The 24,047-nt window shown below is 49.5% G+C and overlaps 1 protein-coding gene across 1 annotated transcript in view; it reads left to right on the top strand.

The window, feature by feature from the left end:
* The window catches only part of LOC144497752 (P-selectin-like), a 72,321-nt gene that overhangs the window by 22,360 nt on the left and 25,914 nt on the right, over positions 1-24,047 (top strand). The window contains exons 17-18 of the mRNA XM_078219191.1: positions 15,531-15,603; positions 17,487-17,867. Of these exons, the coding sequence (XP_078075317.1) occupies positions 15,531-15,603; positions 17,487-17,867 (454 nt within the window). The remainder of the gene's footprint in view (positions 1-15,530; positions 15,604-17,486; positions 17,868-24,047) is intronic.

Genomic DNA, 24,047 nt, shown 5'->3' on the forward strand with positions numbered 1-24,047 from the left:
ATGTGGGGGTAGGGCCTGGGTGGGATTGTGGTCGGTGCAGACTCGATGGGCCGAATGGCCTCCTTCTGCACTGTAGGGTTTCTATGTTCTATGTTCATCTGGTCCCAACGTCAGCCCAATGTTGCAGTATGATGTAGAAGGATGCATCTCACTCTCTATCTGTTAATTTGCTACAATACTGTTCATGTCTGTACTCCTTAACAGTGTAATTACAGTTTTTCTGCTACAATGGATGTTGCTGTGTATAGCCTGTGTTACTGCTGCCCCATACAGCCTCATTCATGTTCCTACATTTATTTATTTGAAGAGCTGTCTGAATTCAGCAGAAAATACCTTACTTTATAGTCTAACATGAAGTGTGTAGCACTGTGCTGCTACATCATGATCAGACTTATTTTGTATTCTACCTGATGAGCTTATGGCTATTTTTCCTGAGTTGATGTAAGTGCAACTCCATCAGACAGATGCATTGAAACAATGTTTTTCTGTGCTCTCGCTCACATGAATTCTGGAAAAAATTGTCTGAGATTACGCAACTCTGTCCATTTATAATAACTACCTTCTGTCACCGATCTGACTGTTTCCCTTAACAGTTCATTTCATCTGCTTAGGTGCTTCTTCTCTTTTCCCTTTTAAATTTCCTTTCCCTATAATTTCCTGTTTTTATGTCTCCCAGTTTTCAGGACTGTTTCTTCTCTGAATTGACAAGTTTAATTTGTACGTCGAAGTCAGTTTAGTCAGTCAAGCTGCAAACCAATCTAACAGCTTATCGTGCAAATATATAAAGTACCCGGAGACCTGAGGGGAAAGTGATGTCCTTGGACTCCTAAACGTTAAAACTATTATCAACACAGCTGTAAATTTTCATTCGACTGCCATTTCTGGTGAAATCATAAACCTGGTCCCTTAGCAACACCTAAATAGCGAATATAGAAAATTATTCCGCAACCGTCATGATTCTGTTCACTAATAATTATTAGAGAAAATTTTCCATTCCATCCCCAGTGAGTCACAAGGATAATGAAGGGAACGCTGCTGCCAGAGGCACAGGAGTGAATCTTAGCCAATTTATACACTTCCCCTAATGATGAGATTAGTCAACCAGATTGCCTGAACTCCATCCTTCATTTCTCTCACTTTAATAATTACATTCCATGTGTGAAATTTTATAGTTGATATTTTTCTTTCAACTTCACCCCTTATCAGTTACTGCCAAATGGTTTCATGAACACGGGTCACCATCGAGCAGCTCACCCAAATAATCATTCTTCCTGTTTACTCAAGGGCAAACTCTTCAACACTGCGAGGTCTTACAGCTAGAGCTTCACCCTACCCCCCCATCTGACATACACACATCATCAGCAGAGATCACTTGATCAGGAGTAGGGCTCCTAGTTGCCTTTATCTCTTCCATAGCCTGGAACTGCCATGGTTAATCAGTAGTACCACCCCAGCCAAAGTCAGCAACTCAGCGACAACAAAAAGGACAGCTAAAACTGCACAACAATCACACTTCCTTTAATAATTTACGTACAGCACAGAACAGGTCATCTGGTACAACTGGTCATTGACAATATTTAAGCTCCATACAAGCCCCCATCCATCCAAGTTTATTAGCATAACCTTCCATTCCCTAATTTTCCTGTCATGTTGTTTACCTAGCTTCCCATAAATGCCCTAATGCTAGTCAACTATACCCTGAGGTGGCACATGCCACATAATAGACACCCTCTGAATAAAGAGGTTTCTGCTGAACTTCCTATTTATTGGTGACTATCTAATATTTAGGTACCCTAGCTTTGGTCTCAACAGAAGTGAAAACATCCTCTTGTCACCTACATTATCAAACTCTTTCATAATCTTAAAGATCTCTATCAGACCACCCTTCCCTTTTCTAGAGAAAAGAGCCTCGGGCAGTTTAAACTTTCTTCATCAGTATAAACTTTCCGTTCTGGTTCAAGCCATGTAAATACTTTTGCGGCAAGACAGTGGCGTAGTGGTAACGTTACTGGATTAGTAATCCAGAGGCCCAGGCTAATGTTCTAGTAACAGAGGTTCAAATCCCTTCATGGCAGCAGGTGGAATTTAAATTCAATTAATAACCTGGAATCGAAAAGCTTCTCGCAGTAATGGTGACCATTGTTGGTTGTCATCAAAACCCATCTGGTTCATTAATGCCTATTAGGGAAGGAAATCTGCCATCCTTACCTGGTCTGGCCTATGTGTGACTCCCGATACAGCAATGTGGTTGACTCTAACTGCCCTCTGAAATCTTGAGGCATGTCAATCAGTTCCAGGGCAATTAGACATGGACAGCATGTGCAGGCCTTGCTAATGACACCTCCATCCTATAAAAGAGAAATGGTGAAGTGAATTTCGGACGTTTGGACCAGAGGACCTATTGGTTACAAAGAACAAAGAACAGTACAGCACAGGAAACAGGCCCTTCGGCCCTCCAAGCCTGTGCCGCTCCTTGGTCCAACTGGACCAATCGTTTGTATCCCTCCATTCCCAGGCTGCTCATGTGACTATCAAGACGTTGTGCCACAAGAAGTCAAGTGCCATCTTATCCTGCAAGAGAGGGCAGAATGTTAGTGTCTGTGAAGTGCTGTGCTTGTGTGAGGTACCTGCCATATGTGAATAGTTAGAGGCATGTGGAGATAGCAACAGAGGAGTTTGAGGCTGGCAGCATTGATAGGCGAGTTAGAGTGATGCAGAATAACTGGGTTTTGGGGTGAGGAATCATAGAAACCCCACAGTGCAGAAGGAGGCCATTCAGCCCATCGAGTCTGCACCGACCACAATCCCACCCAGGCCCTACCCCCACATATTTACCCGCTAATCCCTCTAACCTACGCATCCCAGGACTCTAAGGGGCAATTTTTAACCTGGCCAATCAACCTAACCCGCACATCTTTGGACTGTGGGAGGAAACCGGAGCACCCGGAGTAATGGGATGTGATGGGATGCTGAGAGGTTGATAGTGCAATGGGGTAGGAGGTGTCTTGTGAAGATGCATTCACTGAACTTTACCACCCCGGGATCTGCAATGTTAGCAAGCTGCTGATGGTGTGACCATGGACCTGTGGCTTCCCACATCAACTCCGTTCCCTCACCGCAGCCTTCTTCTCTTTCATTTCCTGCATTCAGACTCTCAAAAACTACTTACTGCCTACCTAGCCTTGGCACACCTCAGGGGAGGAGAGCAAGCAACAATACAACCTGCTAAGACCTGACATTCATAGCCAGCAGCTCAGATACTGGCACTGTACATACCTTAGAGGCAAGTATAAAGTAAGGACTAGCAGGTAGTGAATCCTCAGTGTACACATCAACCTGCAACCAAGTCAAGAGTAAAGGACAGTGTGCTTGCCACCTCAACAGAAGGCAAATTCACAGGGGTTTTACTGCAAAGGTCATAGATGAGGACTTTGTTTGGGTGGCACACATGAGTGTTGATGGGCATGCACACTGAGATGTGGGTAGCGTACAGGTGAGTGTGGATGGACATGCACACTGAGATGCTGGATACATTGGCTTATCATCTTGCACTCAAATGCATGAATGACAAATTTCAAACAATCACAACAATTTTTACTACAGGGGAAAAGGGTGCTGATTGATTAGCAAGTCAACTCTGATTGATCTATGCATATGGCATTTGCTACCAAATAAACCTGGTGGACTTTAACCTGGTGTTGTGAGACTTCTTACTGTGTTCACCCCAGTCCAACGCCGGCATCTCCACATCATGATCTATGCATTGCCATGGAGAAACCAATGGGGAACTATAGGCTCCGCAGGCTTCCAGGTAATTCAAAAGGTGGACAAGGCTTGAAGATATTGCTTTTGTTTGCAGGAAACATGTCCCTGTGTATGAATGGGCATGTCGCTTCTAACCAGTGTAAATGAGCCATGTTCTGGGCTTGACTGATTATTCTAAATTGGTTGTTATTGTAGATATTGACACTCTCGGATTGTTCAGCAAGTGGAATCACATCTAATAATAGATGTGGTAGATTGGCTTTTGCAATGACTGCTTGGTTGAGGATTGAGTATCCATCAGCACACTTTGCTCCTTTCGTGTAACTTGGTGTGATTGTTTGAACTTTGACATTGGTCCAGATGAGTGCAGACTTTGGCAATGAAAAGCTCCCTTTTCAGTCAGATAGATCGCGTGAAAGATCTCCATCTGTTCATCACGCAAAGACCAAAATAGTGATACAAAGCACAAGGTTAGCGTGACCCAGGAATATGAGTGAAAATCTATGAAAAGGGTGAAGTAAGTGCGAGAAAAATTCAGATGTCTTTCTTTTGCCAATTAATCATATTCTCTCACCCAGAAAGTGAAAATATAATTCCATTTGAAAATACGCAGGAAACATTAACAGTCAATAAAGCTTTTGTCGTGGCATTTTTCAACAGCTAATTAAAGGCTCCAAAATTGTACTCAGACTAATGTTGGAGCCAAACCATATCCTTTCTAATGCAGTTCAAAAGTTTAATAAGGCTTTTGTTCCTTTAGTGAGTAAAATATTATGAAATAAAAGTTGACTTTTTGTTTCAAAACCAATTAACCATAAAATCTTATATGCTACAATGTCTCTTTGAAGATGTCGTTCCCTTCCCCATCTTATTTCTCACCTTACAATCTTTGAACCGTGCAGTCCCATCCCCCACCTCAAAGGTCACCACTAATGGTCACCACCACCTCACAACTAAGTTGGAAGGGCACAAATATCCTGGCTGGGAGCTTTGCTAATGCAGTTCGGGGGGGTTTAAACTAGTATGGCAGGGGGGTGGGGATCAAACTATTAGGTCTATAAGTGTGGTGGCTGGGGACGAGCTTGGGGCTGGGACAAGGCTGGCAAAGAAGAAGAGCACTCTGGGGGAGGACGACCTCACTGAGCCTGGGGGTCTGGAGTGCTTATACTTCAATGCAAGGAGCGTAGCAGGTAAAACAGACGAACTTGGGGCCTTAATGCGTTCGAGGAATTTGGATGTGGTTGCGGTGACAGAGACTTGGTTGAAAGAGGGACAGGACTGGCAGCTGAATATTCCAGGGTACAAGTGTTTTAGGCGAGACAGAGGAGGGGCCAAAAGAGGTGGGGGAGTAGCGGTATTGGTTGGAGAGCATATTACAGCGGTGCAGAGGGAGGACAATTCGGAGGAGTCGTGTAGCGAGTCACTCTGGGTGGAGCTTAGAAACAGGAAAGGCGCAGTCACTATGTTGGGGGTGTACTACAGGCCCCCCAACAGCCCAAGGGAAGTGGAAGAATGGATATGTCAGGAGATACTGGATAGGTGCAGGAAATATAGGGTTGTTGTAGTGGGAGACTTCAATTTCCCTGGTATAGACTGGAAATCGCTGAGGGCAGGGACTCTGGATGGGGAGGAATTTGTAAAATGTGTACAGGAGGGTTCGTTGGAACAATATGTGGACAGCCCAACTAGAGAGGGGGCTATACTGGACCTGGTACTGGGGAATGAGCCCGGTCAGGTCTTCAAATTTTTGGTAGGGGAACATGTGGCAAATAGTGACCACAATTCTGTTAGCTTTAGGATAGTGATGGAAAAGGATGAGTGGTGTCCCAAAGGTAAGGTGTTGGATTGGGGGAAGGCTAACTTTATTGGGATCAGGCAGAAATTGGCAGCTCTTGATTGGGAGAGGCTGTTTGAGGGTAAATCCACATCTGGTATGTGGCAGTCTTTTAAGGAACGGTTGTTAGGGCTACAGGACAAGCATGTGCCTGTAAAAAAGAAGGATAGGAAGGGTAGGATTAGAGAACCGTGGATAACCAGGGAAATTGAGGGACTGGTCAAAAGGAAAAGAGATGCGTATGTTAGGTCCAAGCAGCTAAAAACGGAGGGAGCTCTGGAGGAGTATAATGAAAGTAGGAAAATACTCAAACGGGGAATTAGAAGAGCAAAAAGGGGTCACGAAATGTTCTTGGCAGACAGGATTAAGGAGAATCCCAAGGCATTTTATTCATACGTTAGGAACAAAAGGGTTGTTAGGGAAAAAATCGGACCTCTCAGGGACAAAAGTGGGGACTTATGCTTGGAGCCCAAAGAGGTAGGGGAGATCCTAAATGAATACTTTGCGTCGGTATTCACTAAGGAGAGGGATGTGTTGACTGGGAGTGTCTCGGAGGGGAGTGTTGAACCGTTGGAGAAAATCTCCATTACAAAGGAGGAAGTGTTAGGTTTGTTAGAGAATATAAAGACTGACAAATCCCCAGGGCCTGATGGAATCTATCCAAGGCTGCTCAGGGAGACGAGAGGTGAAATCGTTGGGCCTCTGACGCAAATCTTTGTCTCGTCACTGGACACAGGTGAGGTCCCAGAGGATTGGAGGATAGCCAATGTGGTCCCGTTATTTAAGAAGGGTAGGAAGGATAACCCGGGTAATTATAGGCCGGTGAGCTTGACGTCCGTGGTGGGGAAGTTGTTGGAGAAGATTCTTAAAGATAGGATGTATGCGCATTTAGAAAGGAATAAACTCATTAACGATAGTCAACATGGTTTTGTGAGAGGGAGGTCATGCCTCACTAACCTGGTGGTGTTTTTTGAAGAAGTGACCAAAATGGTTGACGAAGGAAGGGCCGTGGATGTTGTCTATATGGACTTTAGTAAAGCGTTTGACAAAGTCCCTCATGGTAGGCTAGTGTAAAAGGTTGGATCCCATGGGATAAAGGGGGAGGTGGCTAGATGGGTGGAGAACTGGCTTGGTCATAGAAGACAGAGGGTGGTAGTGGAAGGGTCTTTTCCCGTCTGGAGGCCTGTGACTAGTGGTGTACCGCAGGGCTCTGTATTGGGACCTCTGCTGTTTGTGATTTATATAAATGATCTGGAAGAAGGAGTAACTGGGGTGATCAGTAAGTTTGCGGACGACACAAAACTGGCAGGACTTGCAGATAGTGAGGAACATTGTCAGAGGCTACAGAAGGATATAGATAGGCTGGAAATTTGGGCAAGGAAATGGCAGATGGAGTTCAATCCTGATAAATGCGAAGTGATGCATTTTGGTGGGAATAATGTAGGGAGGAGCTACACGATAAATGGAAGAACCATAAAGGGTGTAGAGACGCAGAGGGACCTGGGTGTGCAAGTCCACAGATCTTTGAAGGTGACATCACAGGTGGAGAAGGTGGTGAAGAAGGCATATGGCATGCTTGCCTTTATAGGACGGGGCATAGAGTATAAAAGTTGGGGTCTGATGTTGCAGATGTATAGAACGTTAGTTCGGCCACATTTGGAATACTGCGTCCAGTTCTGGTCGCCACACTACCAGAAGGACGTGGAGGCTTTGGAGAGAGTACAGAGGAGGTTTACCAGGATGTTGCCTGGTATGGAGGGGCTTGGTTATGAGGAGAGATTGGGGAAACTGGGGTTGTTCTCCTTGGAAAGACGGAGGATGAGGGGAGACTTAATAGAGGTGTATAAAATTATGAAAGGCATAGATAGGGTGAACGGTGGGAAGCTTTTCCCCGGGTCGGTGGTGACGTTCACGAGGGGTCATAGGTTCAAGGTGAAGCGGGGGAGGTTTAACACAGATATCAGAAGGACATATTTCACACAGAGGGTCGTGGGGGCCTGGAATGTGTTGCCGGGCAAGGTGGTGGAGGCGGACACACTGGGAACGTTTAAGACTTATCTAGACAGCTATATGAACGGAGTGGGAATGGAGGGATACAAAAGAGTGGTCTAGTTTGGACCAGGGAGCGGCGCGGGCTAATTGTTCCTGGTTTCTCGTTTCAAGGCTTCATTCTATGATCATCTTGCTGGTGCCAGTACAGAGTGAGGCTACGGATAGTTGGGAACCTGTCTCGGGGGCAGGGAATTCATATGGTGTTCGTGGAAGTGGAAATGACGGGTTGGGAAGCATTTTCCGATCAGGGCCATTGTGATCTCCTGGACTCGTTTCGATCGCCTCAGGGGGTCGGAGAGGAATTTCCCAGATTTTTTTTTCCCCATATTGGCCCTGGGGTTTTTCACTCTGGGTTTTCGCCTCTCCCTGGAGATCACATGGTCTGGAATGGGGGAGTGGGGGTGAGTTAATAGGTTGTAATGAACAAAGCATCGTAGGATAGGATATTGGTATGTAGATAGGCTGGAAAATTGGGCGGGGATCCTGGATTCAGGATTCAATCCTGGACCGGGGAGCGGCGCGGGCTTGGAGGGCCGAAGGGCCTGTTCCTGTGCTGTATTGTTCTTTGTTCTTTGTTCTTTGTTCTAATGCTGATCTTAAATCAGCCACTAGATGGCCTATGGCAGCAAACAGACATTGGTTTGTGTTCTATTCCCCTCTTGCCTCCTTGGGGCAACAGGGATCAGAACATCAGGAAAGTTGGAAGAAAGGCTGACTCCAGGGTGTCACATATTGGTGCTTTGATTGGTGCTGTTCTACAATGTCGTCTCTTCAACTTCAAATTCCTTTAATAAATGTAACATCCTCACAAAGATCACATTATATGAAGAAGGCCTTTCGGCTCATTTGATTTCACTCTTCCGGAATACCCAATGCTTTCGTCTGATTAATATACTGACATCCTGACCAGGAGAGACAATGGCATAGTGGTAAGATCACTGGTCTAGTCACCCAAAGGCTCAGACTAATGTTCTGGAGATATGGGTTCAAATCTCACCATGGCAGCTGGTGGAATTTAAATTCAATAAATAAAAATGAAAACCTGGAACTAAAAGTTAGTTTCAGTAATAGTGACCATTGAATGACCACTGATGGTTGGAAAAACCTATCTAATCTCCAGGAAATGTGCTACCTGGGCTGATCTACATGTAACTCCAGACACACTGTGATGCGCGATTAATTCACTCGGGAGGCTGGATCGTACCCGGGAAATAAAGGCTTTTATTAGCAACAAGAATAGAGCATACTGCTTAACAATACAATCCCAGACTAAAGGGTCACTAGGAAGTGCAGTGACCTTTATACTCCTATAGGAAGTCGGAGCCAACCGGAGTGTACCACAGAACAATGCCAACAGCTGGAACACCCCAACCCTAACCCCAACAGTAACAAGAGTAACATATGTACAAGTACCCATAGTGGTAACCATCTATGGTTCAGTACCCATAGTGGTAACCATCTATGGTTCACCACATTCACCCCTCCTTTAAAAACAAAGGCCGGTGAGGCAAAAAAAACAGTACGAACTGTCCATATATTCACAAGTTCAGTCGTATCGGAGGGCTCCACCGTCTCTGCGACCTCCTCAACACTGGCGGTAGCGCCGGTTCTGGTGACCGTGGTGTCCCTCTCTCCAAGGTGGTGTCCAGTGACTCCTCCAGTTCCTCGCGGACGGGTGGACCACGAGGTGGCGACAATCTCCTGGACTCAGGCAAGCCTCGAGGTGGCGACAATCTCCTGGACTCAGGCAAGCTGTACACGGGAGTAAGAGGATTAAGTGGAGGTCCCGATACTGCCCGCGCCATGTCAGGAGGGGAGAGAATGGGCAAAGGAACCCTAACCAGAGGTGCGGGAGCGACGGGGGTTTCCAGGTCCCCTGCAGGCGCCAGATCTCGAATAGAGACCGTGTCCTCTCGCCCGTCAGGATATGCTACATAGGCATATTGAGGGTTGGCGTGGAGGAGATGGACCTGTTCAACCAAAGAGTCGGACTTGCGGGTCCTAACATGCCGCCGCAGGAGGACCGGTCCTGAGTACGTCAACCAAGACCGCAGTGAGGTCCCAGAGGAAGACTTCCTAGGGAAGGTAAACATCCGCTCATGTGGGGTAGCATTGGTTGCCGTACACAGGAGGGACCGGATTGAATGGAGCGCATCAGAAAGTACCTCTTGCCAACGGGAGACTGGAAGACCCCTAGACCTTAACGCCAGTAAGACAGCCTTCCAGACGTAGCGTTTTCTCTTTCGACCTGCCCGTTACCCCTGGGGTTGTAACTCGTAGTCATACTTGAGGCAAATCCTTTAGAGAGCAGGTATTGCCTCAAGTCGTCGCTCATAAACGACGAACCCCTATCACTGTGGATATAACTGGGGTAGCCGAACAGGGTAAAAAGACTCCGCAGGGCTTTGATGACCGTGGCAGCGGACATGTCAGAACAGGGAATGGCAAAAGGGAATCGGGAGTACTCGTCAACCACGTTGAGGAAGTACACATTCCGATCTGTCGAAGGAAGGGGGCCCTTGAAATCAACACTCAGTCGTTCAAAAGGGCGAGTGGCCTTAATGAGGTGTGCCCTGTCAGGTCGGTAGAAGTGCGTCTTGCATTCAGCACATACCTGGCAGCTTCGAGTTATCGACCTGACATCTTCTATGGAGTAGGGCAGATTCCGGGCCTTTACAAAATAGAAGAGCCGAGTGATCCCCGGATGGCAGAGATCATTGTGGAGGGCCTGTAACCGGTCCTCCTGCACACTGGCACATGTTCCACGCGACAGGGCATCTGAGGGCTCATTGAGCTTCCCCGGACGGTACATGATATCATGGATGTAGGTGGAGAGTTCGATTCTCCACCTCAAGATTTTATCATTCTTAATTTTACTCCTTAACGTGTTGTTGAACATGAATGCCACGGACCGCTGGTCCGTGAGCAGGGTAAATCGTTTTCCAGCCAAATAATGGCGCCAATGCCGGACGGCCTCCACAATGGCCTGAGCCTCTTTTTCCACAGAGGAGTGCCGAATTTCAGGGTCTTGGAGGGTGCGAGAGAAAAAGGCGACGGGCCTGCCCGCCTGGTTAAGTGTGGCGGCCAGGGCGAAATCAGATGCAGCACTCTCCACCTGGAAGGGGATGGACTCATCGACAGCGTGCATCGTGGCTTTTGCGATGTCAGCTTTTATCCCTTCAAAGGCTAAGTGAGCCTCTGCTGCCAGGGGAAAAGAGGTAGATTTTTTGAGCGGACGGGCTTTGTCCGCATAATTGGGAACCCACTGTGCGTAATACGAGAAGAAGCCTAAACATCTTCTCAGTGCTTTGACGCTAGTGGGTAGGGAAAGTTCAAGGAGGGGACGCATACGGTCTGGATCAGGGCCAAGGACCCCGTTTTCCACCATGTATCCGAGAATTGCTAGGCGGCGCTTGCTGAATACACACTTCTCCCTGTTATAGGTCAGATTCAGGCGAGACACAGTGCGTAAAAACTTCAGGAGGTTGGTGTCGTGGTCCTGCTGGTCATGGCCGCAGATAGTGACGTTGTCCAGGTACGGGAAGGTAGCCCATAGCCCGTTTTGGTCCACCATTCGGTCCATCTCACGCTGGAAGACCGAGACCCCATTAGTGACGCCAAAAGGGACCCTTAAGAAGTGGTAGAGACGGCCATCCGCCTCAAAGGCTGTATATTTTCGGTCCTCTGGGCAAATGGGGAGTTGGTGGTAGGCTGGCTTCAAGTCGATGGTGGAGAACACCCGGTACTGCGCAATCTGGTTGACCACGTCAGATATGCGCGGGAGAGGGTACGCGTCCAGCTGCGTGTATCTATTAATGGTCTGACTATAGTCTATGACCATCCGGGGCTTGTCTCCAGTCTTAACCACCACGACTTGCGCTCTCCATAGGCTAGTGCTAGGTTGAATGATCCCTTCCCTGAGGAGCCGCTGAACCTCAGATCGAATAAAGATCCGATCCTCAACGCTGTAACGCTTGCTCTTAGTTGCAATGGGCTTGCAGCCTGGCACGAGATTTTCAAATAAAGAAGGCGGGGTAATATTGAGTGTCGAGAGACTGCACGTGGAGCGCGCTGGACAATTTGGAGGCTGCTGTTCTCCCACTGAAAGTGGAGGGAGTGGCCCATCGTACTGCAGGGTCACACTCCTCAGGTGGACCATAAAGTCTAGTCCCAGGAGTACTGGAGCGCAAAGGTGCGGTAACACGAGGAGCCTGAAGTTCTCATAAACTGTGCCCCGCACCGTTAGAGTTACCACGCAGCTCCCAAGAACGGTAACAGATCGGGACCTCGACACCATAGAGATTGTCTGCCTGACAGTTTGTACTCGAAGAGCGCACCGTTTCACGGTATCCGGATGAATGAAACTCTCTGTGCTCCCGCTGTCAAACAGACAATGTATCAGGCGTCCGTTTACCTCTATGTCCATCATGGACTTGTCGAGTGTGTGAGGCTTGGCCTGGTCCAGGATGATTGACGCCACTGTTGGATCCCGAGTGCAACTGCAGGCAGCTGAGATGGTCGACGATGAGGACCCCTGCTGGTCGTCTGCAGCTGGTGTCGACCAAAATGGCTGCGCTCATGGATCGCACGTGGTTGATGGCGTTGAAAGTGGCGGCACCTGCAGGTCGCACGTGTCTTGCGTCGTCGTCATCAGGAATGACGGCGCTCGTGAATCGCACGTGGTTGAAGACATCGACGAAGCTGGAGACAAGGAGACGGATCCTGGGGAGTCACACGCAGCACTGCTTGGCTTCGAAGGGGGCTTCGCTCGGCACACTTTAGCATAGTGCCCTTTCTTTCCACAAGCGGAGCAAAATACCGTCCTGGCCGGACATCTCTGGCGAGGGTGTTTCGCCAATCCACAGAAATAGCACCGTGGGCCTCCTGGAGCTGCCGCAGCCGTCAGGTCTGAGGTTGAAAGCACGATCGCGCAGTTTCTAGGAGCCGCTGGGTAGAGTTGAGTCGGTGGCTGTGCTTGCCACGACGTTCCCACGTGGTCGGTGGGGTAAGTTTCAAGACTTCTGGAGGCCGTTTCCATCGCATCAGCCAATTCTACCGTCTTAGCTAGGTCCAAGTTACCTTGCTCTAGCAGCCGCAGGCAAATATAGGATGAGCCGATTCCCGCCACGAACGCATCTCAGATCAAATCGTTAGTGTATTGAGTACCGACACTGGCTTGCAATTGCAGGCTCTGGCTAGCTGCTGAAGTTCACGCAGGTTCTGTCCCGTCGTTTCGCCGGGCTTCCGCCGTCGAGTGGCTAGTAGGTGACGAGCATGAATCTCGTTTGGCGGTTTATGGTACAGCTTCTTGAGTAATTCGATGGCCTCTTTGTAGTCTTGGGCATCGCGGATTGTTGCATACACAGTGTCGCTTACCCTTGCGTGGAGGACCCGCAATCTGTCGGCATCGTTTTGGACTGCTGTTGAGGCGTCGATATAATCCTGGAAACACTTCAACCAATGGTCGAAAGTGTTCGACGCTCCAGCAGCACGCGGATCTAAGGTAAGCCGATCGGGTTTTAGCATCAGCGCCATGTTTTCTTTTTCAAAACAAAAATTGTTGCTAATAAAATTGATGTGCGATTAATTCACTCGGGAGGCTGGATCGTACCCGGGAAATAAAGGCTTTTATTAGCAACAAGAATAGAGCATACTCCTTAACAATACAATCCCAGACTAAAGGGTCACTAGGAAGTGCAGTGACCTTTATACTCCTATAGGAAGGTGGAGCCAACCGAGTATACCACAGAACAATACCAACAGGTGGAACACCCCAACCCTAACCTCAACAGTAACAAGAGTAACATATGTACAAGTACCCATAGTGATAACCATCTATGGTTCAGTACCCATAGTGGTAACCATCTATGGTTCACCACACACTGCAACTCAGTTCAAAAGCAATTAGGAATGGGTGGTTGGCCTTGTCAGTGATGTTCACATTCTATGAGAGAATAAACAAACAAAAGAAAGTCCCCTAAATAAACTGGAACACACCTAAAGAAAGGCACCTCCCGACAATGCAGAGTTCCATCAGTAGTGCATGGGAGTACCATGCACTTAAAATCAATGTGGAACTTAAATCTTTTGACCCAGAGGCAAGTGTGCCACCGCCACTTGAACTAAGTTGACACATTAAAAAAGAAACGCAAAACAACATATTTTAAAAGTACATGAGCTGCCTAAATTAACTTTGTTTTCTTGTTTGGTAACTTTTATTAAGAGTGACCTATTCAGTCATTCCTACAATATTTCCCTGTACCCTCTTCTGAGTATGAAATTAATATGTGGTTCACTGGGAAATAACTTTTAATGTGAATGAGATGCTGATAGCAGATAATATCTGTTGTGTTTTTGTTGGCTTTGGGAGTTTAAGCATTAACACGCAATTATTCAATGTTGTTTATCCAACGTCATTGGGGGGTTGGTGTCAGACGATATAAGACCCTGAGCAACACTGAAAGGCTTAGTCTATAAGGGGCAGTCTGTGCAGAACCACAAAGTCGCAGAACCACAAAGTCACAGCACCAGAAATCAATCCCACCAGTTTCTTCACCAGTAGAACATCTGTATGAAGACTTGGCGAGGCAAAGTGGAGAGAGGATTCTGTGCACAACAGAAATGGTAGGGTACATTTGTGTTTGGGATGGTTTCTGTTGATCCATACAGCAGAAAGTAATTTGACAAAACATTTTAAAATCTGTGCTTTCATATATACTGAAATACAAAATAAGTGAACATAGAATGATAAAGAAAAGCAGTATCATGTAAATGTGATTGAATTTTTATTTGAGATTGTCAATGATGTCTTAAAGAAAGATTTGCATTTATATATGCTGCTGGGTGTCTCAAAGTATTTTACAGCCAATTAAATATATTCAAAATGTAGTCACCCTTGAACCATAGGAAACGCAGCAGCCAATTTCCACACAGCAAGCTCCTACGAACAATCATGCGATAATGGCTAAATGATCTGATTTTGGGATGTTGATCGAGGGATAAATATTGGCCAGGATACCGGCGATATTGTCCCTGCCCTTCTTCAAAATAGGGCCTCGGGATCTCCTATAACCATTTCACAAAGGCAGATGACACCTCAGTTTAACGTCTCATCTGAAAGATAGCACCTCTGACAATGCAGCACTCCCTCCGTATTACTGGAGTGTTGGTTTTTTTGTGCTCAAGCCCTGGAATGGGACTTGAATTAAGAGGCAAGTGGGCAACCAGCGGAGCCACAAAGTACATTATACTATGTACAGTATGCTGGAGTTCGTCATGTGAGTGCGTTTTACTTGAATAAAATGATTAAAAGTGAGAGGATACGCCAACTACTTTCTACAGTCGCTGTATGAACCAGAACTAGTATAAGACAATACTGACATTTAACAGCAGGAAAAGTATTGGATCAAATGGCATGAGTTTTCTGCTGCTACATTATTATTGTATCCCCTAGTTTTGTCCATTTTGGTTACAGTCAGCATTATCAGCAGTCAAAAGCTTAATACTCTTGTATAGTTTCTCACTCCACCATTTCAATACAAGTGTTGGACCATTTAAATTAGTAAATTAATGCATCAGCCAAAGCAGTCAATCCACCAACATCAGCAAGACTAACCGCTGAGCTAATTGCTTTTTCCCTGCTGCTGTCATTTTCTTTCTGATTTTCCAACAAGAAAACCTGTCAAAATTGGGTTGAATGTTTCCAGTTTTTGAAACAAACCCGTGATATGTGTGAAAACGTTTCTCCAGGAGCTACAAGTACTAACATTTATAAAATAAAGTTCTATTTCAAAATACATGCAGGGGGGATGGTTTTTAAATGTTGCATTCTGGTTTTATTTCCTTGAAATAACAACATATTGACGATTTCCTTCAATAGGCGTCCTGTACGGAAACCCACGAAAGGCAGAAACACAGTCAGCCTCACTTTTGGCTTTTAGTTGCCATCTATGGTAAGTTTTTATTCTTCATGTTAAAGCCTAGCAGTGATCTTAGTAATGGCATGTATTTGTGAATCTTTTACAGTTATATTTTAGTGTCACAAGTAGGCTTGCAATGAAGTTATGTCAGGAACACCATTTAATTTGTTTTAACACTCTTTCCTGCCACTGCTGAACTATTGGGGAGAACCAGGTGAGAAGAAAGATTAAAGTAAGTCTACAAGCAGCTGCAATGGTCAGAGGGGAGGTCAAGAAACATATTCATCGTTTCAATTTTAAGTCAAATTAATGATAAATGTAATAAAATTACAAAGAGAACATTTGCCAGCTCTCATGCACAAATCGCATGGACCCCCTGACCCACACCCAGTCTCTCCTAAAAAGCAATTTGTGCGCCTATGTTGGTATTAGCTGACCGAGAGCAGGGTGAGAAAGATAGAGATTTGTGTATCAATATTTTATAAGCTTCTCTGAATGGTCAGTTATGGGGGGGCGGGGGGGGGGGGGGGTTGCTGTGGGGAGGGGGGAACATCTGTATTGAGTTGCTTTGGTGGTTGGGGGACTGGTTTGCCTTCTTAAGGTGTCTGTGATTTACTATCTAGTAATTTTAATTGGAGGGGTACCAGTTTTTGAGTTTCTGGGAAAACTATTAATGAGACAGGAATCTATAACTGAGTTTCTTGTTGGTCCAGTGGAGTCTTCTCTCTTTGTGATATTCCTTTGTCACCTTGAGAGGAGAGAGCTATCTGCTTTTGTTTGTTTGTCCAGTTGGAGTGAGGGCTGCATTTCATTAGGGTAACAACAGGAGATTAACAGCAAATGGAATATGAGGAATCTCAAACTCAACAGGAGGCAATTAGTATGTCTAAAGACTCAAATTTCACCTCATTGGCTTTTTCCTGCATGCGATATTTTGTACGATAATGATTTTCCATACAAAATAATTAACCTTTTAATTGGATTAAAAATAAAAATATAAGTTTAAAGGAACAGTGGGTAATAGTAACTTACTGTAGGTAATACTAGGCCAAGATAAATGAGTTTGTATGACAGTTTTCAGATTGCAGTTTCAGTTAAGGAAATTCTGGGCCAGATCTTCAGGTACTGGGAGCAGCAGTGCATTGAATTTAAGATGCTGATGTGCCTGGGGATCCACTGGAAGAGTTGATGCATTGCACAGGCACTGTACTTGCTTGGATGGGTCTGTTTGTGCTGACTAGAACCACCTGATCACTGTTGGAGACTTTGGGCCACTCACCCAAATACTTACCCTACAATTCTTACACAGTTTAATCTAGAGTTTTAAAGTTTATTGATTAGTGTCGCAAGTAGGCTTTTATTAACACTGTGATGAAGTTACTGTGAAAATCCCCTAGCCGTCACACTCCAGCACCTGTTCGGGTACACTGAGGGAGAATTTAGCATGGCCAATGCACCTAACCAGCTCATCTTTCAGACTGTGGGAGGAAACCGGAGCACCCGGAGAAAACCCATGCAGACGCAGGGAGAACTTGTAGACTCTGCACAGACAGTGACCCAAGCTGGGAATCGAACCCGGGTCCCTGGTGCTGTGGGGCAGCAGTGCTAACCACTGTGTCACCAATCTTTGCTGTAACTCAAGGATTGACAGCGCAACCCAGGCCTCCTCCACCCCACACCTAACCTCAACAATCCCCACCCTCCAACTGAACTACCAACCCACTCACTCACCGACACACTCACCCATCCACTCATCCATACATACAACATAGCTAGTGCCAATGGCTGTCGAGATTTGGAGGCAAATTCTTAAAGTTCTACTTGAGCAGGCAACAATCTTGTGGGATCATATATATTGTGACTTGTTTATATTACATCTAGTTCAGGCATTTCAACGAAGTGTATTGTCTTCACAGAACTAGCAGTTTGGGAAGGAGTCTACAGCTGGAACTATAGCTTTTCAACAAATGATATGATGTGGCCAGATGCCAGAAACTATTGCCAAACATCCTCCACTGACCTGGTTGCAATTCAGAACAGGGAAGAAAATAACTATCTGAATGTGATACTCCCAAAGAATCCAACTTATTACTGGATTGGAATAAGAAAGATTCACAGTGTTTGGACCTGGATTGGAACCAAGGAACCACTGACTCAAGAGGCAGAAAACTGGGCTAAAGGTGAACCAACCTCTGGGTCAGAAGATTGTGTAGAAATATATATAAAGAGAGACAAAGATGAAGGAATGTGGAATAACGATCCCTGTGGAAAAAAGAAAAGAGCTATATGTTATTTAGGTAAGATCCAAATCTTCTTCATTTATCAGAGTTTGGTGACTTCAATACTAAATCCATTCCAAACATTAGGAGATGTGAAGGAATTTCCAACTCACTGTGGGAGTCCCTCAGGGTAGTGTCCTCGGCCCAACCATCTTCAGCTGCTTCATTAATGACCTTCCCTTTGTCATAAGGTCAGAGTTGGGGATGTTCGCTGATGATTGCACAGTGTTCAGCACCGTTTGTAACTCCTCCGATACTGAAGATACTTGGAGCTATATCACTGTTCCTTCACTGGCACTAGGTCAAAATCCTGGAACTCCCTTACAGCACTGTGAGTGTACCTACTGATGATTCATTTCTCGACTCTAATCTTAAAGCCACCTCTCTCCCTGACTCAGTTTCATTGCTCAATAATGAATCAGTCGTTGCTCCTCAGAACATTCTGCTGTGTCAGGACCACGTTCAAAACAAGACACATGGCACACTGGGCAGAATTCTCCCAAAATTAACCATGGGCCTGATTTTACCAGCAATTTGCGCCCGTTTTCGGGCGTGAAATCGCGGTACAGTCGGGTGTGAGGCCTTTATCGCGATCTGTACCCGCGTCCGTGCAGATCGCCACTTTACCGAGACCCGTGAATGGCGGGAATCTGTTCCGCACCCAAATCGGGCGCAACGGGATGATTTAAATGCATTTGCGTGCATTTAAATTGAATTAATGAACTGCCTGCCCAACTTTATCAGTATTTCCCCCTTTACCACCGCGTTTGCCGATCCAGAACCGCGCTTTTAGGGACCTGCTAAATAAAAGTCTGAATCGGGCGCTCCAGCCTCTGAAGAGCGAGTTCAGAGCTTCCAACGGCTCTCTGACTCAGATCAGTGGTGGGGGGAGGAGGGAGGCGGGTCAGATCATTCTCGGGTTGGAGGGAGGAGGAGGGGAGTGAGGCCAGATCATTGTCTTGGGGGGTGGTGGGGGGGGGGGGGGAGTGAGGCCAGATCGTTGTCTTGGGGGGGGAGGCGGGTAAGATGTATCTTGGGGAGGGGGTGCAGATGGATCTCTGGTCGGGGGGGGGGCAGATGGATCTCTGGTGGGGGAGGGGCAGATGGATCTCTGGTGGGGGGGGGAGATGGATCTCTGGTGGGGGGACAGATGGATCTCTGGTGGGGGCTGCAGATGGATCTCTGGTGGGGGGCAGATGGATCACTGGTGGGGGGCAGATGGATCTCTGGTGGGGGGCAGGGGGGTCCGCTGCCACTCTGCGGGCGATCGGTGGGGGGGGAGGGAGGCAGGGGTGGCGATCGGTCTGGGTAGTGGGGGGGGGTGAATAAGGGGGACACACAAATCACTGTGCCCCTTATCCACCACCCCCCGCTACCCAGACCGATCACCACCCCTGCCCCCTTCCCACCCCACCGATCGCCCGCAGAGTGGCAGCAGACCTCCCTGCACCCCCACCAGAGATCCATCTGTACCCCCCCACCAGAGATCCATCTGCGCTCCCCCGCCTCCCCGCCCCACCCCGAGATACACCTCGCTCCTGCTTTTCGCTCCCGGTGCGCTTTCTCCGCTTTCTGCAGCCTGGGAGTGATCCGACACGGGCGCGCTTTTTCCAATTTTTTTCTAACTGCTCATGCACGGTTCAGAGCTCCGATCGTTCCAGCAGCGCTAAGCCCCGCCCACAGCACGAATCGGACTGGAGACGGCTGAGAGCGTATGGGGGCGCCTGAAAGCGGATTTCTAAGTCAGATCTGCATTATGCCCAGACTCGGCACTTAGTGTCATAACAGCGAGAATAATGGGGTAATCCGTGTCAGTCTCTTAGACGAGCATCGCACCACACTGCACCTCACCACATCGCACCACTCCACACCGCAGCTCACCGCATCGCACCACTCCACACCTCACCGCATTTCAGCGCACCTCACTGCATCGCACCGCATCGCACCACTCCACACCGCACCGCACCTCACCGCATCGCACCACTCCACACCGCATCGCACCACTCCACACCGCACCGCACCTCACCGCATCGCACCACTCCACACTGCACCTCACCACATCGCACCACTCCACACTGCACCTCACCGCATCGCACCACTCCACATGGCACCTCACCGCATTTCAGCGCACCTCACTGCATTGCACTGCGTTGCACCACTCCACACCGCACCGCATCGCACCACTCCACACCGCACCTCACCGCACCACACCGCACCACACCGCACCTCACCTCACCACACCTCACCGCACCTCACCACACCGCACCGCACCACACCGCACCACACCGCACCGCACCCCACCTCACCGCACCGCACCTCACCGCACCACACCTCACCGCACCTCACCGCACCTCACCGCACCACACCTCACCGCACCTCACCGCACCGCACCCCACCTCACCGCACCACACCTCACCGCACCTCACCTCACCTCACCGCACCACACCTCACCGCACCCCACCGCACCGCACCTCACCACACCGCACCACACCGCACCGCACCGCACCGCACCGCACCTCACCTCACCTCACCTCACCGCACCTCACCGCACCTCACCGCACTGCACCTCACCGCACCTCACCGCACCACACCGCACCACACTGCACCACACCACACCGCACCTCACCGCACCTCACCGCACCTCACCACACCGCACCACACTGCACCACACCACACGGCACCTCACCTCACCACACCTGACCGCATCTCACCGCACTTCACCGCATTTCACCGCCACTCACCTCACCGCACCGCCCCTCACCGCACTGCACTGCACCTCACTGCACCGTACGGCACCGCACCACACCACACCACATCGCACCTCACTGCACCTCACCGCACCACACCGCACCGCACCTCATCGCACCGCACCGCACCTCACCGCACCTCACTGCACCTCACCGCACCTCACTGCACCTCACCGCACCGCACCACACCGCACCTCACCACACGTGACCGCACTTCACCGCACCGCACCTCACCTCACCGCACTGTACTGAACCGCACCTCACCGCATCGCACCTCACCGCACCTCACCTCACCGCACCGCACCTCACCTCACCGCACCTCACCGCACCTAAACGCACCGCACCTCACCGAACCTCACCGCACCGCACCACACCTAAACGCACCTCACCTCACCGCACCTAAACGCACTGCACCTCACCGCACCTCACCGCACCTAAACGCACCGAACCTCACCGCACCGCACCACACCTCACCGCACCTCACCACACCGCACCGCACCTCACCGCACCGCAACCCACCTCACCGCACCGCACCTCACCGCACCTCACCTCACCGCACCTCACCGCACCTCACCGCACCACACCTCACCGCACCTCACCGCACCTCACCGCACCTCACCGCACCGCACCCCACCTCACCGCACCACACCTCACCGCACCTCACCTCACCTCACCGCACCACACCTCACCGCACCTCACCGCACCTCACCGCACCACACCGCACCGCACCTCACCGCGCCACACCTCACCGCACCTCACCGCACCACACCTCACCGCACCTCACCGCACCTCACCGCACCGCATCCCACCTCACCGCACCTCACCGCACCACACCTCACCGCACCTCACCACACCACACCTCACCGCACCTCACCTCACCTCACCGCACCTCACCGCACCACACCTCACCGCACCTCACCGCACCTCACCGCACCGCACCTCACCTCACCTCACCGCACCTCACCGCACCGCACCACACCTCACCGCACCTCACCGCACCTCACCGCACCACACCTCACCGCACCTCCCCTCACCTCACCGCACCTCACTGCACCTCACCGCACCACACCTCACCGCACCTCACCGCACCTCACCGCACCACACCTCACCGCACCTCACCGCACCTCACCGCACCACACCTCACCGCACCTCACCTCACCTCACCGCACCTCACCGCACCACCCCTCACCGCACCTCACCGCACCGCACCCCACCTCACTGCACCACACCTCACCGCACCTCACCGCACCTCACCGCACCACACCTCACCGCACCTCACCGCACCTCACCGCACCACACCTCACCGCACCTCACCTCACCTCACCTCACCTTACCTCACCTCACCGCACCGCACCTCACCACACTGCACCTCACCGCAGCTCACCGCACCTCACCGCGCCGCACCGCACCTCACCGCACCGCACCTCACCACACCTCACCGCACCGCACCGCACCTCACCGCACCGCACCGCGCCTCACCGTACCGCACCTCACCGCACCTCAACGCACTGCACCGCACCTCACCGCACTGCACTTCACCGCATCGCACCTCACCTCACCGCACCGCGCCTCACCACACCTCACCGCACCGCACCTCACCACACCTCACCACACCTCACCTCACCGCACCGCACCTCACCGCACTTCACCGCATCGCACCTCACCGCACCTCATCGCACCGCACCTCACCACACCGCACCGCACCTCACCACATCGCACTGCACTGCACCGCATCTCACTGCCAAAGCACGCTGGAAAGCCCGTTTTCAGAGGGCTCAGGAGCCATTTCACAAGGGTGACCTCAGAGTACACTGGAAGACCCCCTCCCTCACCACACGGACATTGGGACCCAACATCCCATCAGCAGCATGTTCCCCTTCCCTCACCCCAACACAGGTCGCTGGCATCGGGGCACCGGGGCCCTCCCGAAAGCTTCCCTTCCTGACCCCAGACATAATCCACGTCTGCATGACACCTGACATGCCCCCAATCAAGTCCACCTTCACGATCCACCCCTGCACGACTATCCCCATCAGACCCCCCCAACGCATGGTCCCACTGTCATGGCCCCCACGCAGGCCTCACCCCCTCATCACTGCCCCTGGCACACTGGCAGTGCCCAACTGGCACTTCTAGGCTGTTTGGTTCCCATTGCTTTGTGAGCAAGTTTCCGATCACCCGGGGGCTTAAATGGCCTCCGAGCCTGCCCACAAAAATCTTTAATTGGCATTATTAGTACGCTATAGCGGAAGCCTCTGGTTCATTTTTCTGTGCTCTCAAGTTTTGTTTATTTGTCTGGTCCCATATTAATTGCCCAAGCCTAATTGTTCTTGAGAAGGTGGTGGTGAGCTGCTTTCTTGAATCGCCGCAGTCCCTGTGGTGTAGGTACACTCACAGTGCTGCAAGGGAGTTCCAGGATTTTGACCTAGTGCCAGTGAAGGAACAGTGATATAGCTCCAAGTATCTTCAGTATCGGAGGAGTTACAAACGGTGCTGAACACTGTGCAATCATCAGCGAACATCCCCAACTCTGACCTTATGATAAAGGGAAGGTCATTGATGAAGCAGCTGAAGATGGTTGGGCCGAGGACACTACCCTGAGGGATTCCCACAGTGAATTCCTGGAGCTGAGATGAATGACCTCCCACCAGAACCATCTCCCTTTGTGCCAGGTATGACTCCGACCAGCAGAGGGTTTTCCCCTGATTCCTATTGACTCCAGTTTTGATCGGGCTTCTTAATGCCACACACACAGCTGTGTTCCTGCTCCCGGCTTACAGGCAAAAACTGAAACGGGAGAATCCATCAAAGAAAGTCGTGCAATGTTGGTCTGAGGAATTGGATGATCTCCTATGGAACTGCTTGGAGTCAAGGGACTGGTCAGTATTTAAAAACTTTGCAACCAGCCTGAACGAGTACGCCACTACAGTAACTGACTTCATTAGTAAGTGTGTAGAAGACTGTGTGCCAAAGAGGAAAATCCGTGTGTTTCCCAACCGGAAACCATGGATGAACCGGGATATCCACTGCTTGCTGAAGTCCAGGTCTGAGGCGTTCAAGTCAGGCGACACTGACAAGAAAGCCAGATACGGTCTAAGGAGATCCATCAAAGATGCCAAAAGACAACACCGGACCAAGCTAGAGTCCCAGGCTAGCCGACTCTCGCCGATTATGGCAAGGTCTGCAAGACATAACAAGCTATAAGATGAAGGCATGTAAAATCATTGGCTCCAACACCCCTCTCCCTGATGAGCTCAATGCATTCTACGCCCGTTTTGAGCAAGAGGTCAGCGAGAGCATGCCCGCCACCCTGGAAGTCCTGGATGAACCTGTATCTGGGGTCACCATTGCAGACGTCAGAGCAGCTTTCTTGAAGGTCAACCCACGGAAAGCGACTGGCCCAGATGGGGTACCCGGACGAGCACTCAGATCCTGCGCTGTTCAGCTGGCG

The sequence above is a fragment of the Mustelus asterias genome, chromosome 8 (genome assembly GCF_964213995.1).
Source record: "Mustelus asterias chromosome 8, sMusAst1.hap1.1, whole genome shotgun sequence".
NCBI lineage: Eukaryota > Metazoa > Chordata > Chondrichthyes > Carcharhiniformes > Triakidae > Mustelus > Mustelus asterias.